The 19221-nt window shown below is 45.3% G+C and overlaps 1 protein-coding gene across 1 annotated transcript in view; it reads right to left on the bottom strand.

Annotated features, from left to right (window-relative positions):
- ZFHX4 (zinc finger homeobox 4) overlaps positions 1-19221 on the bottom strand; it is a 185838-nt gene that overhangs the window by 5119 nt on the left and 161498 nt on the right. Inside the window, exons 7-10 of the mRNA XM_036338565.1 lie at positions 15684-15817; positions 15258-15458; positions 14623-14740; positions 8766-14123 (exon numbers count right to left, since the gene is read on the bottom strand). Of these exons, the coding sequence (XP_036194458.1) occupies positions 8766-14123; positions 14623-14740; positions 15258-15458; positions 15684-15817 (5811 nt within the window). The remainder of the gene's footprint in view (positions 1-8765; positions 14124-14622; positions 14741-15257; positions 15459-15683; positions 15818-19221) is intronic.

Genomic DNA, 19221 nt, shown 5'->3' with positions numbered 1-19221 from the left:
CATATTGCAGTTTGGACCCCCTGACCTTTCCTCCCTCAAGATAACATCTAGGCTTCCGTTGTATTTCAGCTCCAGGCCCAGATAAGCAACAGGACAAGCGGCATTGAATAATGACCCCCTGCCCTGGTGCCGGCCAATCAATCAGTGGAGAGCACAACTCTGAATGGACGCACTTGGAAAGCTACTGAATAGGCGATTGAGATCTTTCCCTGGGACCTCCCCTATCATCTCTGCCCTTAAAACCCTGGGATGGAGGATCCAGTACGCTCTCCCTCCAGGATGGGTGCTGGTTCATTATTGATCAAGGGAAGGCTCACCACTGAATGATCAGAACAAGGACTGAGCTGGAGGCCTGATGGGAGAATGAATCAGACAGAGGTGAGTGGAGTTTAAATTATTGCTGCATAGCTGTAGAGAGAATGATCAGAGATTTAACACAATCATCTTTTGATTATTGGTCAACATCTTACCTCCATGCTAAATGAAGCATTTTGGTGTTTAAAAAATTGTTTTGAAGTGACACAAAAACTGCATGTTTCTATTTCTGTAGCTAGAAAAAAAACTTGAGTGTCTTCATTGGTCTCTACCCAGCTCAGAAAGGTTTTCTTAGGCTTAGCTTACAATCCAAGGTGCTCTGAGTCCTCAAAGATCACCCTCACTGTTACCAGATTCCTGTCAATTAGCTTAGCTTTCTAAGCTGCTCTGTAACCTGCCAAACCCAACTCATCCCTGACCTGCTCTGAAATAAGTCCTATAGTTTTTCCAGTGGTGAGGACAGATGCTAAAAATCTTGTTTAAAGAAAATGTATTACTAGAGCTATAGTATAGAAAGAGAAAGAAAGAGAAAAAAGAAAGCAAATCCTTGAAAGTAACATTGTGTTTTGGGGAAAAACTGGTAACAGTATCCATGACTCATGGCCATGAAAATGGCCTGCACCATTGAAATACATTTAAAATGACTTAATTTTTGCAGGGTATAGTAAGAATGAATGAGTAAATTTCCTGGTCTTTAACCCAATTTAGTATGATAAACTTCTTGAATCTGGGGACTTAGACAAAATTGTGACGTAATGGAAATGCTTTTGGGGGCCCAAACCCTCAACTCTCTTGCTTTTACTCCTCCACCACTATGCCTGGCATCTTCTACTTGCCTCTGCATAAAATGTTATTTTCAAGAAAAAAACCAAGAATATGAATACATCTATTTCTGAAAAGGCTTCATATATACCAGTACTAGATTGAGGTTTCTTCCCACTATGATATCTGTGCTATTTTACATTTCACAGAGGATAATGCATTTAGTCAAAGAAATTATTATCTAATTACAGACTTTCAGGCAGAGTGATTCCAGGTGGAAGAAGCTTTACTAAGGACAACAGAGCCTTCCATGCATGTTAGAATGACACTATGTTGGTAGCCAGCTTCTTTGCCCCCCCGCCCCCCATAAAGCCAACTTCTAAGTCTAGTACAGTGAGACTTCAAATAAGTAATTGAACCCCTTTCCACCTGGTGTTTCCCCCATAAATCTAAGGAAATTGTTGGCTCACTCATTTTTGTGTCATGAGAATTTAAGAAAAAATTTAAGGAACTAAGAGACTTAAAAAAATAGCAATGGTTGTTGAGTAGGCTTTCCCATCAGATAGGGTCTACAACTTCCTATCAAGAGGTCATGCAATGAAGTAAAGGTCATGCAATAGTCTTCTAAAATCCCAACTACTGTAGCCAAAACTATTAGGGATTTCTAGGAATTCAACATCTCCAGGACTAAGCAGAGTTAAATAATTAGCTATTAAGTAAAAATTTTAGGAAAGAGATGCAGATTCAGGATACTTAACCATGTACATCGGGCCTACTAGTAAAAGCCATGAGCCTGTAAACAGTTGCAGTCAAAAGGTCAGTAGCCAACTGATATCGGAAAACCAGAAACACAAGAGAAAAACGGAACAGTGGTCACAGTGTGGAATCAGATGCATTTGTTCCTGTTCCCTAACTCCTACTAAGAGATTCAAGTTTACCTACAGATAATCAAACTACCATAATTTTGTTTGGTTTTCCCCCAAAGTAATGTTTTTGGAAGAAAATGCCTGTCTCACAATGAACTTAGATGTGGTTCCTTTTCCCCCGTGATTCTTTGATCTAGGTCTCCTAGAGAGAAAATTTATTTTGGAGGTGAAAAGAAAACTAATTATATACACGGGGCCACAGACAATTGTGATAAAATTACTAAAGACTTACTCTTATCTAGATTTACCACAACTGTGCTAGTAAATTACAGTGAAGTATGAGAAAAATGCACAAGCCATGTTCTGCAGTTCCATTTAAGGAAATTGGGTTGGGCAGTATTTCCAAACACTAATGGAACATATAAAGATCAGACACTGCTTAAAACGATAAAGTAAATATGTTAAAAATAGAAAATCAAGTCTCTATTCATCTTGAGTCCCCCCCCCTCAAAGGAAGCTAACATACTCAAGGATAAAATGTCAATTTAAAACTTTTCTAATTTTTTCCAGGCGTACAGGCTTGTGATATTTTTCACCACTCTCCCTTTTTGCACATGATCATGATAGAAAAAGACAAATGTGGAAAATTTTTTAAGCAGAAAATAATTCCTTTTCTTTAAAAGCGAAGGCACACGTGATGTGCATTACTCTGGAAAGGGCTGCCTTCGTGATCTTGAAAGACTGACTAATGTGAAAATTTCTTGCAAGTGAGGCAAGGAACTTTTGTGAGCATAAAAGCTGGTAAACAGCACTTCTGCCCAAAAAAGAATAAAAAATATGTTTAAACCAGGACACTTAGAGGTTGGAAATACTAAAACTGAACATGCCCATGGCAACGAATGTACACCTTCACAGGTGTAGCCTTTGGAATCAGACTTACTACCTTACGGAACAGCTCATACTTAATGGAGTCCCTTTCTAGTGATTTCCTTAGGGTCAAAACCTTCCAACTTACCTCCAAAGGGATAGAGTATTTTTAAAATGGAGATTTTTCCATAACTAAAATCCCATTAAAATGGGCCCAAGATGAACAGGGCATATTCTCAAAGTTCAGTCATGTAGATAAATTATTGTGAGAAATACAGAAATATTCTACTTATGAAGTAATTTTCTCCTTTTGACTTCACTTCGCTGGTATGTCTATTTCTCCCATAAAGCAAAGGAGGTATTTGAGTGATGAGAAAGTACAGTAGAAAGATGGAGAAACACAGCTCCCCTTGCGAGATGCCTAAAATACTCAGCTTTACCCACCACAGGTCAGCTAACCTAAACATCAGTGAACTGGGAAGGATGGGGACTCAGGCTCTCAGATGAGGTCCTGCTGGTAACCTGCTGTGCTATGTTTAAAATCTGTCAAAATAAAAATTAAAAAATGAATTCATGAGAAATTGCAAATTGCGGTGGTATGTTCACAAAATGAATAGCCCTCCCCCCCCCCCCCCGCTTTTTTTTATAACACTCTCCGATCTGTTTTGGTCCAGGATTTAATGAAGCAATAGGTACACCTAGCACCGAGGTCCTTGGTGTCAGATGCATAAGGATACTGCTCACTGCAGAGGACCTGCCTGCACAGCCTCCCACAACCCGGGGAGTTATGAACAGGGCCCACGTGTCAAGAGAGGAGACACGCTGTATTTACGCTGAGCTGAATGAGAGAGGTTAGGGTATTTAAGTATGTCATAAACATCTCCTCCCTCTACCCTTACCACTTTCTCTCATATTGGACTGTCAGCCAAGGACTGACTGTCCAAGCAAAGGCCTTCTGATCCCGTGGAGAGGAAAGCAAGATGCTTTGACCACTATTTAGAGGGGTGACTACACAGGCATCAATGACCACAGACACTTGGAGTGTTCTTAGTGCCTGTAAAGTACCAAATGTTCCTCTACTTTACCCAATATTTTAAATTTCATATTACTTAGTTTTTCACATTATACTTTATGTGGGAAAACTCTTTTATATAACTGATCACAAAAGTTTTCCACATAAAACATTTTTCTATGTGTCAATTAATAATCACAGTGACATATAAAGTAGGAACAGAAACTGATAGTCATGCAAAAATAGCCATTGCATTATTCTTATAAACAATTCTGACAATTAAATGTACAAACAAAACACGTAATTATAGCTGATATTTCAGGCCCCAAGAATATCTAGATAATGAAGCCCAAAGTCTAATGGGGGGAAGCACACGGTGACAGTTCAAGGAAGGGGCAATGTTCTCTATGTACAGACCCTGCCTGCTTCCCGAATGCCAACAGGTCGCTCAGGACAGGGAGCCAGGTGAGCTGGCCGCAGCCCACAGGCCACGTGGTGTCACTCTTTCACGTTTCCCAAGGTAAAAGTTCAAACAGGAATATCTTCTAAGACCACATGGCATGTTTTGTTTTTATAAGAAAAGGTGAGGACAGCTTCACGGGGGGAATTTTACCAAAGAAGAACTAACAGCTATCCTCCTGAAACTGTTCCCAAAAAATCCAAGAGGAAGGAACACTTCCAAGCTCTTTTTATGAGGCCAGCATTATCCTAATTCCAAAACCAGGTAGACATCACAAAGAAAGAGAATTACAGGCCAATATCCCTGATGAACATAGATGCTAAAATCCTCAACAAAGTATTAGCAAATCAGATACAGAAATATATTTAAGAGATCATACACCATGGCCAAGTGGGATTAATCCCGGGGATGCAAGGCTGGTACAATATTCGCAAATCACTAAATGTGATACATCACATAAACAAATTGAAAGACAAAAATAACATGATCATGTTAACAGACACAGAAAAAGCATTCAAAAAAAAATCCAACACCCATTTTTGATAAAAACTCTCAGCAAAGTGGAATGGAGGGATCATGCCTCAACATAATAAAGGCCATATATGACAAACCTACAACCAACATCATACTCAGTGGACGAAAACTAAAATCATGTCCCCTAAGAACAGGAAAAAGACAGGGATGTTCACTTTCACTCCTGTTCGACACAGCACTGGAAGTCCTAGCCACAGTGATCAGACAAGAAGAAAACATAAAAGGCGTCCAAATTGGAAAGGAGGAAGTAACACTCATTATTCGCAGATGACATGATATTGTACAGAGAATCCTAACTCCACCAAAAAAACTACTAGATTTTTTAATAAAGGAATTCAGCAGTGTAGCAGGATACAAAATTAACACCCAGAAACCGATGGCATTTTTATACACTAATAATGAATTCTCAGAAAGAGAAACTAAACAATCCCATTTACCATAGCAACCAAAAAATTAAGATACCTACCTAGGAATAAACTTAACCAAGGAGGTAAAAGACTTTTACTTGGAAAACAACAGGACGTTGAAAAAAGAGAGAGGAAGATATAAATAAGTGTTCCTGGATTGATAGAATTAACATCATTAAAACGTCCATACTACCCTATAGCAATCTATAGATTCAATGCAAACCCTATTAAAATACCAATGGCATATTTCACAGATCTAGAACAAATACTCCAAAAATTTATATGGAACCAAAAAACCCCCCCGAAAAGCCACAGCAATCTTGAAAAAGAAGAAAAAAATTGAGGAATCATAATACCAGATATCAAATTATACTACAAAACCATTATAATCAAAACAGCCTGGTACTGGCACAAGTGCAGTCATACAGATCAATGGAACCGAACAGAGACCCCAGAAATCAATCCAAACCACTATGCTCAATTAATATTTGACAAAGGAGGCAAGAGCATACAATGGGGTTAATACAGTCTCTTCAATAAATTGGACAGATACATGCAAAAAAATGAAGCTAGACCACCAACTTACACCATAAACAAAAACAAGCCCGAAATGGATAAGGATTAAATGTAAACAGTGAAACTTGATCCTAGGAGAAACCATAGGCAGCAAAATCTCAGGCATCTCTTGTAGCTATATCTTTGCAGATATAGCTCCTAGGGCAGCGGTTCTCAACCTGTGGGTCGCGAACCCTTTGGGGGTCGAACGACCCTTTCACAGGGGTCGCCTAAGACCATCGGAAAACATATATAATTACATATTGTTTTTGTGATTAATCACTGTGCTTTAATTATGTTCAATTTGTAACAATGAAATTGGGGGTCACCACGACATGAGGAACTGTATTAAAGGGTCGCAGCATTAGGAAGGTTGAGAACCACTGTACTAGGCGAAAGGAAACTAAGGAGAAAACAAATGGGACCACATCAAAGTAAAAGGCTTCTGCACAGCAAAAGAAGCCACCAGCACAATGAAAAGGAAGCCCACTGGGCAGGAGAACTGTTTGGCAATGACGCATCTGATAAAGGGTTAATATCCAAACTAGGAACTCACACAACTTAACAAAGGGAAAAGCCAATTAAAAAATGGGCAAAGGACTTAAATAGACTCTTCTCCAAAGTGGACATACAGATGGCAAAGAGACATATGAAAAAAATGCTTAAAATCACTGATCATCAGCGAGATGTAAATTAAAATGACAATGGGTTATCGCCTCACATCTGTCAGAATGGCTACCCTCAACAAATCACAAGTGCTGGCGAGGATGTGGAGACAAGGGAACCCTAGTACACTGCTGGTGGGAATGCAGACTGGTGCAGCCATTATGGAAAACAGCATGGAATTTCCTCAAAAAATTAGATATGAAAACACAAATCAGAAAAAAATGTATGCACCCCTATGTTCATAGCACAATTTACAATAGCTAAGATATGGAAACAGCCCAAATGCCCATCAGCAATTGAGTGGATTAAAAAGCTGTGGTACATTAACACCACAGAATACTAGGCAGCAGTAAAAAAGAAGGATCTCTTACCCTTTGAGACAGCATGGAGGGACCTGGAGAGTATTATGCTAAGTGAAATAAGCCAGTCAGAGATACTTGTCGACAAGTATCACATGATCTCACTCATATGTTGAATCTAATGAGCAAAACAAACTGTTGAACAAAATAGATCCAGAGACATGGAAGCATGGAACAGACTGTCGAACCTCAGAGGGAAGGGATGTGGGGAAAGGGGGGGAGAAGACGAACCAAAGAATGTGTATGCATATATGCATAACCCATGGTCACAGACAATAGGGTGGCAGAGGCCTGGGGGAGGGGGGAGGGCTATAAGGGGTCAATGGGAGAAAATAAGTGAACATATGTAATACTTTCAACAATAAAAATTTTAAAAAGGTGAGATTGAAAAGTTTGACATTTATGTAAAAGGCCAATTTGTGTAAATAAAAAAGGTTTTTGAACCTTTCTAGAAATATGTAATTAGTTAATTCTAGATAAGTTTATGTCAAAATCCCCTTTCAAAAAGAAAAAAAAAATCACTGTTAATTTGAAAAATAAAACTTACTTTAAAGAAGAAATTATAAGAGAACCATTTTTTTCTATTTTGGATAATATATAATATTTATATAACATATAAAACATTTAACATTTGTTATATGTTTGGCTATGTCCTTGCCTAGCTTACTGTATTCAACTGTTTTAAGCTAATAGAACCGCATACCTTTACTCATTCATGAAATGTTCTGAACCTGCACAAATTACATTACTCTTTTTTTTTTTTTTTTAATATATTTTATTGATTTTTTACAGAGAGGAAGGGAGAGAGATAGAGAGTCAGAAACATCGATCAGCTGCCTCCTGCACATCTCCTCCTGGGGATATGCCCGCAACCCAGGTACATGCCCTTGACTGGAATCGAACCTGGGACCTTTCAGTCCGCAGGCCAACGCTCTATCCACTGAGCCAAACCGGTTTCGGCAACATTACTCTTGATGAGCACCGAATTGGATTCATCTTCTGGGGTTGCCTCAGAAAGCTTTATAATTCTGTTTGACTTAATTATATGGCTGGGGTGGAGCGAGGGGCAGGAGGGCATGGGGTAATATTAATATACCTCTAGGGTTGCACATTAATTTAAATAATAAGCAACAATGGCTGCTACAAAAATCAAAATCTTATTGTCCAAAATCTTTACAATCAAATTAAAAATTGTCCCAGAACTGTTAGGTGTATTATGGGTGAATTCCTGTGGCTAGAGGCCCTTAACTTTTGAACTTCCAGGCACTTAAGTGGGAGAAAACAAAACAAAACAAAAAAAACAAATAAGAAAGCCTCCCTTGGAAAGAATATAAATTAAGATACTGATAAATGGGTTAGTGAGTGCTTCACTTTCTTAGTACGTTCACCAAACAACATGCCACACGTTTGTGCTTAAATGCCATTTGAAAACAGTATTGAAATGATTCTACAAAAGGAACATTTCTGCCGAAACCGGTTTGGCTCAGTGGATAGAGCGTCGGCCTGCGGACTGAAGGGTCCCAGGTTCGATTCCGGTCAAGGGCATGTACCAGGGTTGTGGGCACATCCCCAGTAGGGGGTGTGCAGGAGGCAGCATATTGATGTTTCTCTCTCATCGATGTTTCTCTCTATTCCTCTCCTTTCTTCTCTGTAAAAAATCAATAAAATATATTTAAAAAAAAGATATAATGATATACATAATGAATATATTTCTAAGGCTAGCTATGACCTAGCTAGTCTTTCTTTCTTTCTTTTTTTTACCTAGCTAGTCTTTATTTTTCTGCATAAGTTCAGGTAGACTTACTTCCTGGTTATTAATTTTAGCCAATAAAATATATATTTTAAATTATTTAATGGCTTCACTCACTGAAATGAAGAGATTCAAATGTACCCTGTTCTTAGTTATTCGGCATCAGCTGCCTAACATTACTAATTCATTAGACTGCCCTGGAAGTGACTTACTGTTTGAATTCTGTGGGAACCCGGGCAAGGAGGATGGGCCGTTCATTCCGGGGAGAAGGACCGGAGGAAGCCCAGGGAGTCCCGGGTAGGCAGCCGGGAGGCCGATGCCGTGGAGGGGGCCGCTGTCCACCATGCTGGGCTGCTGCACCGCCAAGCCCAGCACATCTGACGCTTTCTTGATCCGGTCCAGTTCTTGCTGCGCCATCAGCTGCCGAACGGTGGTCGGAGCCAAGTAATCCTTCTCCCGGTCCAGCTGGCTCCCCACGGTCTCCCTCACCTTTGCGATGTGCTGTTTGGAGAAGATGTGATCTCTGATGGACAAGCGGGCGGAATACTTCACCCCGCACAGCGTGCACTCTGGCTTGGTGCCTTCGGTCCCGCTCTGATTGATCATGAACGGCTTCCCGATGTTGATTTTAAATTTCTTCTCCTTGGCCCGTGCGTTCTGGAACCACACCTGGACCACGCGCTTGGGCAGGCCGATCTCGTTGCCCAGCATCTCGCACTCCTGCATGGTGGGCGTGCGGTAGTCTCCGAAGCACGCCTTGAGGACCTTGAGCTGCAGGTTGCTCATCTGAGTCCGGAAACGCTTGTGCCCCGGGCGGTCGTTATTTTTGGATTTGAAAGGGTTGCTGGACCCAAAAGGATTTGGGGAACTCGGGTCAGCGATGCTGGACGTTTCACTGCGGTCGGCGTTGTCATCGGGGTCATCCATGATGTAAAAGCTTTGGTCATGGTCACCGTCTTTGTCGTTGAAATGCATGGAGGGGCTGGTGAGGGAGAAGAGGAATTTCTCCTCGCAGACCTCTGCGGTGGGTGTGGTTGCTGTTTTTGGCAAAGCGTCAAGAGTTTTGGGCTCTTTCGGCGACAGAGCCGGCTTCCCGTCTCCAGAACCGCCCAGGGTGCTTTCCACCTCGGCGTTGCCCTCGTCGCCCGTGGTGGCGTCGCTGATGGCCGTGTTGATGGACGACGTCTCATCGAAATCGGTCTTGCTCTGGTCGTACCCGGCCTCGGCGGGAGGGGCGCCCAGGTTCTCCCCGTCCTCGGGGCCCTCTGCTTTGAAGGAAGAAGGGCTGAGCAGGTTCTTGGGGGACAGCTCGGCCGTCTTGCTCACGGGCGTGGACACGGTCGAAGCCAACTCATTCTCGCTCGACAGGTCGATTTTAGTGAGCGGCAAAGACGGGTAGTCAAAGTAGATGTATTTCTGGGGGCTCTCCCCGCCCTCGTCCGCCGCTATCAGAGGGCTGGGGGGCAGGCTGTACCCCGCCTGCTTCCCCTCGTTCCAGTGCCGAGAGCGGATGTGGCTCTCCAGGGCCGACTTGGCCTTGAACAGGGCGCGGCAGAAGGGGCACCGCTTGTGCGACTGGGCCGGCCCCACGGCCCGGAACTGGCCCTTCCGCTCCCGGGCGCGCGTGTTCTGGAACCAGACCTGCACCACGCGTTTCTTCAGCCCCACCTCCCGCGCGATGTGGTCCAGCATTTTGCGGGTGGGGTTGGAGTCCAGCAGGTACTTCTCGTAGAGGATCTCCAGCTGCTCGGGGGTGATGGTGGTCCGCAGGCGCTTGTCGCGGTGCTGGTCCTCGCCGCTGGGGCCGCCCTCCTTCTCGCTGCACGTCTGGTCCTCCTTGTCCTCCAGCTTCCGCTTCAGGGACGCGGCCACGGTGGCGGGGGCCGCGGGGTGGGAGGCCCCCGTCTGGGGGCCCATCTGCGCCAGGGAGCCGCTCAGCAGCTGGCCGGTCATCAGGGGGCTGTTGGGGTCGAAGATCATGTAGGGCATGTCCAGGGGCCGCTCCAGGAAGGGCGAGTGGAGGAACTGGTTCTGCGCGGCGAGGAAATGCATGTGCTGGTGCTCCTGCCAGAGCTCCGGGCTCGGGAAGGCCACGGCGCACTGGTCGCACTGGTACTGCAGCAGCTGCGGAGGTAGGCTGTTCGGGAGCGGCGTCATGGACAGCGGCAGGGGGCTGGACGGCACCGGCGTCTGCGAGGCCGAGGGGGGTCTGCCCACCAGCGGGGGCTGCTTGGGGGGCTGGGGCGGGGCCGGCGGAGGGTCCGAGGAGGTGGGCGCCGAGGGCGGGGCCGGCTTGGTGCCGGGAGCCGGGGGGGCGGGGTCGCTCTGCTTTGGCTTTTCTGGGGGATAGTCAGGTTTGGGGGAGGTCTTCTCGGGCTCCGGTTTGGGGGACGGAATGAGAGGGGTGCTCGCCCCGGAGCCGGAACTGGCCGCCGGGGCCGTGGCGGTTTTGGCCGCGTCCGCGGGGCCGGAGGCCGAGCAGTGCTTGTACACCACCTGGTCCGTGGCGTCCATGGAGTCTTCGGTCTGGCTCTCGTCCTGCGCGTCGTCGTCCTCGTCCTTGTAGCACTGCTTCTTCTGGTGCGTGATCAGGTCGAAGATGCGGGGGAACACCACGGAGCACTTCTTGCACTGGTACTGCATGTTGCTGGTGCGGATGTACCGCTCGTTCGTCAGCTCGCGCTTCTCGCTGTCCTTGGCCTCGGCCTGGTTCTCGTAGCTCTTGCGGGCCTTCTGCCGCGCGTTCTGGAACCACACCACGATGACCCGGGTGGGGAGGTTGAGGACGGTGGAGAGCTGCTCGATCTCGTCGTCTTTGGGGTAAGCGTTGGTGTCAAAAAAGTCCTGCAGGACCCGCAGCTGGTAGTCGGTGAACCGGGTGCGGGACGACCTCTTGCTGAAAGCGGCGTCGGCCTTGTAGTGCTCCAGGGCGGCGGGCGGCGGGTCCAGGCGCAGGTCCTCCAGCACCGTGACGGGCGGGTTGCTGAAGTTGTAGGGCGAGTCCTTGTTGCGCTGCCGCTCCTTGAAGAGCGTGTTGCGGAACCAGTGCTTGATGACCTTCTGCGAGAGGCCCGACTTCTCCGCCATCTCCTGCACCTGCTCCTCGCTCGGGGAGTTGTTGATGTCGAAGTACGCCCTCAGGATCTTGAGCTGGTCGTCCGTGATCCTGGTCCGCGGGCGCTTGAACTGCGAGTGCCGCAGGAAGGTGGGGTCGAGCCCGAGCTGCTGCTGGCACAGCTGGGTGAGGTCGGCGGACAGCGCGTCCATCTGCGGCAGCTGCAGGGCCAGCTGCGGGGGGAGCGCCGGGTGCTGCACGGGCTGCATCATGATGGAGGGGAAGAGCGGGAGGTCCAGGGACACGGGCAGCTGGACCTGCGGGGGGGCCGAGGGCGGCGGCGGCGGGGGAGGCGGTGGGGGCGGAGGGGGCGGCGGGGGCGGGGGCGGCGTGGGGGGTGGCGCCTGCAGGGGGGCGGACACGGAGCTGGGCATCTTCACTGGCCCCAGGGGGGCAGGCTGCGGGGGCGCCGGGGGCAGCGGGGGAGGAGGCGGCGGAGGTGGCGTCTCTGGCGAAGGTGGCGAAATCGGGTAAAGCTTGTCATATGCCTCCCGGTACTGGCGAGCGAATCTCTCGAGGGCTCCGTAGGGGAAAAACTGCCCGTGCACGTGCTCCTGGTGGCTCTTTAAAATGAGGACGTTGGAGAAGAGTTTCCCACACGTCCCGCATTCCAGCTTGTCCGAGCTGTCCCCGTCCCCGCCGCGGCCCTTCTTCTGCACCTTCTGCCGGTTCTCGTTGTACTGGATGACCAGCTCGAACCCGAAGTTCTCCAGCAGGGCCTTGGCCGCATTCCCCCTGGCCCCGGAGGCGATCCTCGGCGGCGGGATGGCTGGTTCCAGGGACTTGGGCTTCTTGGAGTCTTTGCCTTCTTTGAGTCCTTCCCCTTCGCTGGTAAATTCTGGCTTTGGTTTGTCTTGCTTTTCCGCACTCTCTTCGGCCTCCTTGTAAGAGGGCCCCTCCTTGGCGGCCGGGCCTTCGGCCCCCGCCAGGCTGGCTGGGTCCGGTTTGGGGAGCTTGCCGGCGGGCTGGGGGGCCGGCTGCGGCGGGGGCGGCTTCTGGGACGCCAGCGGGGGCTGCGCGGCCTGGTACTGCTGTGCTTGCTGCTGCAGGAGCTGCAGCTGGGTTTGGCCGACGTGATGCTGCGTCTGAATCTGCTGCTTCAAGTCTTCGAGCAAGGATCCGGCCATGCCCGTCATGCCGGGCATCCCGAACGCGGCAGAGCCGGGCAGGCCCAACTCCGGCCCCAGGCTGAACTCCGTGCCCGGGATGTAGAAAGGGAAGAGAAACTGAGGCTGCTGGAGCTGCAGCAGGGCCTCGGGGGTCACGGGGAAATGCGGCAGGAAGGCGGGGTTGAGAAACTGCGGCTGGAAGAAGGCCGCCTGCTGCTGCAGCTCGTGCTGGAGCTGCATCTGAATCTGTGCTGGTGACTGCGGCGGGTGGTGCGGGGGCTGCGCGGACAGGAGTTCCGGAGTTTGCTTTTTATTTAATTCTTTGGCATCTAAGTGGGTATCTTTGCTGCTGACGGAGGCTAAACTCATGGACTCCAACATCCCTGGGCCGGGACTGCCCACGCTGGCTGCGAGGCCGTGGCCGCCGGGCTCCAGCTTGGCGGCCCGGGCCTTGGTCTGGTGGAGCACCGACCGCATGTGGATTTCCAAGGTCGAGCTTTGGCTGTAGGCGACGTTGCAGATGCTGCACTTGTAGGGTTTGTTGTCGGCGCCGCTGCTGGTTTCTTGAGGAACGGGACTGGAGGCCTCCTGCAACACCTTTTTCAACTTATGCAGATGAGAAACGGAATTATAATGGACCAAGAGGATGTTCTTCTGGGTGAAGGACTCTTTACACACTGTACATTTATACGGGCGGGAAGGGTCGAGGAACTTTTCCATCGTAAAGTTGGGCCCTTTTCTGAAGGGCAAGGTCCGCTTTGGTTCAGAGCCCATGTCATCAGGAATGGAGCTGCTGTCACTCCCCACGGGACTCGCCTTCCCCTCCTGGTCGACCTCGTACTCCCTCTCCATTTCCTGCTCCAGGGCGTGGTCGTCCGGGGCCAGGGCCTCGCTCTCGGCCCAGAGCTCTCCGTTCACGGGCAGGGAGGCGTACAGCTGCTGGAGCTCGGCTTCGCTCAGCTCGGGGTGGCCCGCTTCCAGGTGTTTTTTTAAAGCCTGGAATGTACGGAAGCTCCGCTGGCAGAGATTACACATGGTGGCGGCCCGGATCGCGTGGTACTGGGAATGGATCTGAAGCTTCTGCATCGTCTTGAAGGCCAGGCTGCAGTGGTTACAGCGGTACTTGTACACGTGGCGGTCGGAAACCGATAGCGGCTGCCGCTTCTGCTGCTCACTGAGTGGATCTGGTAGGGTGTCGGGGATTTTCACATCCTTGCTGCCATTTTTGTTCCATTCGGACACATCCATGGCTTCTTTAGCTGGTTTCTGCTCCTCGCTCTTTATTTCCACGCTGGCCTTTGCATCGTCAAGACCTGCCATACTTTTGTCATCCATTGGACTCTCGCCTGTGTGGGAGAAAGCACAAACAGATCGCTTACAGGGAGAAGGGACACAGGCTGATAAATATTGTAAGTAGGAACCTCTACAAGTTTCTGTTTAATTGATTCGTTAGAGGAATATTTATTGAGCAACTACTACGTTGCAAGCATTGTGAGAGGCACTGTGGATACAAAGGTGAATATCAAATCACCTCTGACCTTGAGGAATTTCAGGATGCGGAAGAAAAGAACTCAAAGGTAATTGCAGTATGCTGCATACAATCAGTGTGACACCAAGGGCCAGGCCTCAGTGTCCAGGAATTAGAGCAAAGAATATTCTCAGTCACTGACACTCAGCAGTGACAGACAGCCAGACACTAACTATGCATGGAAAACTATGGCTCTTGGGATATAGTTTTCCTCTGTGCCTTTGTTCTAACCCTTTGATAGTAAAAACCTTGGCACTCCACCACAAACGCAAGCCTTGAAGCATGTTTCTGCAGACCACAGTCACAGGCGGGCATACCTGAATACTTCCCCGACCCCTCGGCTGTGCCGGCTGCAGGCGTGTCCCGCTCTGATTTCTCAGAGGCAGCTGCGGGCAGCAGCAAACTGTTTGGCATCATCACATCGGGCACAGGCACCTGTGAAGACCAAAGGGGCTCATGTCAAAGGTCCCCCAACATTCAAAAATGCCACCTCAGCTGCCATTGGGCAGTTGCATCCCACTTAGATTTTCCAGCCAAAGCAGGGACACTTGGTGGCTCTTACAGGTCACTGCTCTCCCTTCCAATTTCAGATCAACACCATTACAATGCTGTATTCTTTCTTTCCCTTTTTAAAACTGTTTTTGTAGGTCTATGTCTTTATCCTGATACTCAAAGTTTGAAACTCAATGTGTCCACATGACTCATCCTTATGACATTATAAACACGAGACTGTAAAATATGTGTTACTGAATAATCTATGCCCGTATCATATTTATTTTCCTAGCAAAAGAGACAACGGAGGGGCCTTGGACTGTGATTTCTATAACACAGTCAGGGAAACAACTTTGTGTCGCGAAGAAGAAATACATTCCTATGGACCGATAAGTGCAGATTTAGTGTTCTACCTTTCCAGAGATTACGTCACACGCACGTCAACATGTGGGGTCCTTACTGTCATGAGCAGCTTCTCCACGCAGTCCGGGGAGACGCTGTGCAGGTGCGTCAAGTGCAGCTGCAGGTGCATCTTGTTGCTGAGGACGTCCTGGCAGAGGGGACAGCAGACGACCGGCTGCACCGAGTGCTGCGACAGGACATGCATCTGGATGCGACTTTGGTCCCTACTATTGTAGTTACAATAAGGACACTGATAGAACTGGAAGACAGTGAATAGACATGGCATATGCTATCATTAGTCTGAGGGCTTCAGAGCATCAGCAGGAATACCGAGGGCTCATCTGTCACCAATCACATTTGTCACCATGCTACGTTTCAATAGCATGGAATCGTTGGGGGCTCTAACACTACTAGGAGCAATAATAAATTAAAATTAAAATTAAAAATAGGTTTATATAGCAAAGGGAGGAAAAAATGTATTTACCTGATCGTGACAGAATTTATTGTCCTCTGTAGCTTTTGATCGTTTTGTTGTGACATCTTCTTCCTTTGCCAGCAGGAGTGGCGGGGTCACACCCGCCACACTGACTTTTAGCTCCTTTTCTGGTGTGATTATTCCTGATCCCACCCCCAAAAAAACAGAACGTGTCAACTTCAAAAGACTAACAACATCAAACCTGAAAGATTCTATGTTTTTCATCTAGCGCTGACTCTAAACCCACAGAACCACAAAAGGAACTGGACAAGCACTTATAAATGATGCTAATTTCAAAAGGCAAGATGCACACTTCTTTGTGTCCACTGACTAAGTGGACTTTATAAATATATTTTAAAATGTACTCCTGTCTCATGTTTAGATAACCCTCGATGACCTTGAGAGACTCATCAATAACACGTGCTCACTGGTGTCTCAGGCTGCCTTTATCACATTAAAGCAAATCTACTCCCATTCACAAATGCTAACTTAGAAAATAATTCGTTTTACTCATGTTTAATTGCCTATCTCTTTACTAAAATTCTTAATCACAGGAAACATTTCAAAATTCTGAGAAGAGCTAACTACTTATAATTCAGAAACAAAGACAGCATTTTTATGTGGTGAATATAGGACTTAAACATTAACTATACATGTCTCCTGCTGTTTTTATGATTTACTCTTTGCTTTACATGTTAGGCTGTACATATAACATTTATAGTTCACATCTCAAGAAGATGGCTGTTTTATGAGGTTAATCCAAATATTCAGAGTTAAGGGGGTTTAAAATTTTGCCTAGATAAGCAATGTCACGTATAAGACCCTCACACACATCAAAGAAAAAGAGTGTGATTCTAATTTCCCAATCTAACAGAAAATTCTTTCCAGCATCAATTTTCCCGATAATCTCCTCTGTGAGGCTGGATATTACAGCGACATTGGGTAGGCATGTCACATACATCTCATGACAAACACAAAACCTCATTTACCAGCCATTCCAATCTCATCATAGCACGGCGTCATCTGACCTTTTTTCTGCTGTTTATTATGAGTATTTCTAATTTTAACTTTCAATTTTCACCATCTTCCAGTCAATTTGCAACTAAATTATTTCCAGGGTGAGGATACTATCACTGGACAACTGGGTGCAAATACATGTTGAAATGCAATGAAGCTAAACCATTGATTGCTATCAGACCCCGCGTGAATATAGAGTCTGGGCGTAATCTGATTGTAGGCTGTGCATGAAGATTTATCTTGATTTTTTTTTTCAATCCACATACGGTTCATATAAATGAACAAATTGCACCTTATTGCGAAATAGCCCAGTTTTAATTTAAAAATAAGGTCAAGGATGTTGGAAACAAAGTAAAGATGAACCAAAAGCTACATTCTTTTTTCAATCCTGGATAGAGATGATGCATGTTTAAAACATATAAACATTTTCAGAAATTTTGAATTCTGAAAGAAATTAAAAAGCAAGCATTTTAAAGTTTGGACTCCAAGTACACCGAAATTAAAGTAGACTTTCAATGACAGAATGACAATCATGGTAGGTATAGATTTGGTGATGTTTTCAAATAATTATACTGATTTCTAGATTTACAAACATTAGATTTTATTTGAATTGTTACATGTGCCCTATATCTACAGATGCCTTGGAGAAATTTAGGTTCCTTCTAGATATTTGAAAAAATAACTGATCACATGTGTATTTGAATGATCTTAAATTTGAATATAGACTGAAGACCTTCATTATAACGATAAACACAATCCAAGTATTTGCTATCCAAAGATATGTCAGAAACAGGAATGTTTATTTTATAATTAATTATGGCATCAAAAAATAGGTTTTTCTTTCTCAAAGCAGAATGTAATTTGTGGTGTTGTATTTAAAGTGCTAAAATATTCAAGATAATAATATGATATATAATGTTTGCAAATAAAATTTAGGGCTTAAAATGTCAGTTCAAGTTGTATAAAGTGATTGTCATTCGCATCAGGAATGTTTATCCCTTGCTTTCTTCTTTGAGATGAGAAGATTTTTTTAAGTCCCCCATTAATGAGTAAGAATATGCTCCTTTAAGCATCTAATACTCTCATATTCCCCTATCATTCCTTTGTGCACATGGTAGAATAAGACATAACCAAATTATAAGCTTGTCCATTTCTCTATGCTATCAAAGACTGTCATACACAAATTAAAAGAGAATTTACATGACTCTTGTTGCTTGCAGACCCTATGGGGTATCAGCAATCAAAAAAACCTTCCAGAAACTTTTAAATCTATTAAATGAGTAGCTATGGCCTTATTATTATAAGCATAAATATTCTAATATTGGTACAGGATCAAAAAACACTCATTTTAAGCTATGAGACATGTTACTACAACTATACTATAAATCAGTGATGGCAAACCTATGACATGTGTGTCAGAGGTGACACGTGAACTCATTTTTTTGGTTGATTTTTCTTTGTTAAATGGCATTTAAATATATAAAAGAAATATCAAAAACATAAGTCTTTGTTTTACTATGGTTGCAAATATCAAAAAATTTCTATATGTGACATGGCACCAGAGTTAAGTTAGGGTTTTTCAAAATGCTGACACGCTGAGCTCAAAAGGTTCGCCATCACTGCCATAAATTGAGGCACATATTTGGTATAATAAATCCATGTTATTTTTATGCTTATTAATATTCATTAATGATGTAGTTGCTTTTGAATTTAGTGACATTCGTGCTGCATCAAGAAAATAAAAGTTTTAGGGTCATTTTATAGCCATTGCAATGGCTATTGGCTATAGTATTCCACCCTGTATATAGGTCAACTTCCATATTTTTTGTGTGTAATGAACTTAATTAAACCATGATCTTAGGAAAGCTAGAAGCTGTGTAAAGACCATTTTATTTTACATTAAAAAGAAGTATAAATACAAATTAGATTCCACCACCCCCAGCTGTGTCTAGGCACCCCAGAAATGCATGCCATTGAGAGGAAGAAGCAAGAATGCTGAGCTGGAATAACACAGGACAGAAACAGACCACAAGGACAGGCAGGTCATCAGGGTTATTTGCAAAGTGATGGAAATCACATTTCATGATTGTGAGCTTTTCCTACTTTTCAAAGAGGTGTAATCTCAGGGACTATGGCCTTCTTGGTAAATTGCAAGGACTCAACTTCAAGGTCTCTCTCTAAATTGTTTTATTCTAGAAATATATTAAATAAGGGCCAATTTTAGGAGAGTTTTGATTAAGTTCTGTGATTACTCATAGTTTACGCCTACAACTTTATTTGAAATAAATCCAGTTTGATACCCTAGAGAAAAATTTTAGGTGAGATCATAATTCATTTTGTGTTCATTAAGGACATCATAATATCCTCTAAAAACAATGCTCTTTTAACATACTTGAACTAAGAAATGCAGTCTCATTCCAAGTAAGCACTGCCATATAGATGAGCCAATTACCTGTCAGTTATGTGGTTATGTAACTTGCATGAGATAACAATATAAAAATGACATAATTCATTTCCATTCAGATGCTGC

Source organism: Myotis myotis, unplaced genomic scaffold, assembly GCF_014108235.1.
Source record: "Myotis myotis isolate mMyoMyo1 unplaced genomic scaffold, mMyoMyo1.p scaffold_m19_p_16, whole genome shotgun sequence".
Lineage (NCBI taxonomy): Eukaryota > Metazoa > Chordata > Mammalia > Chiroptera > Vespertilionidae > Myotis > Myotis myotis.
Note: the sequence above shows the minus strand (reverse complement) of the source record. Positions and strands in the feature narration are given on the sequence as shown.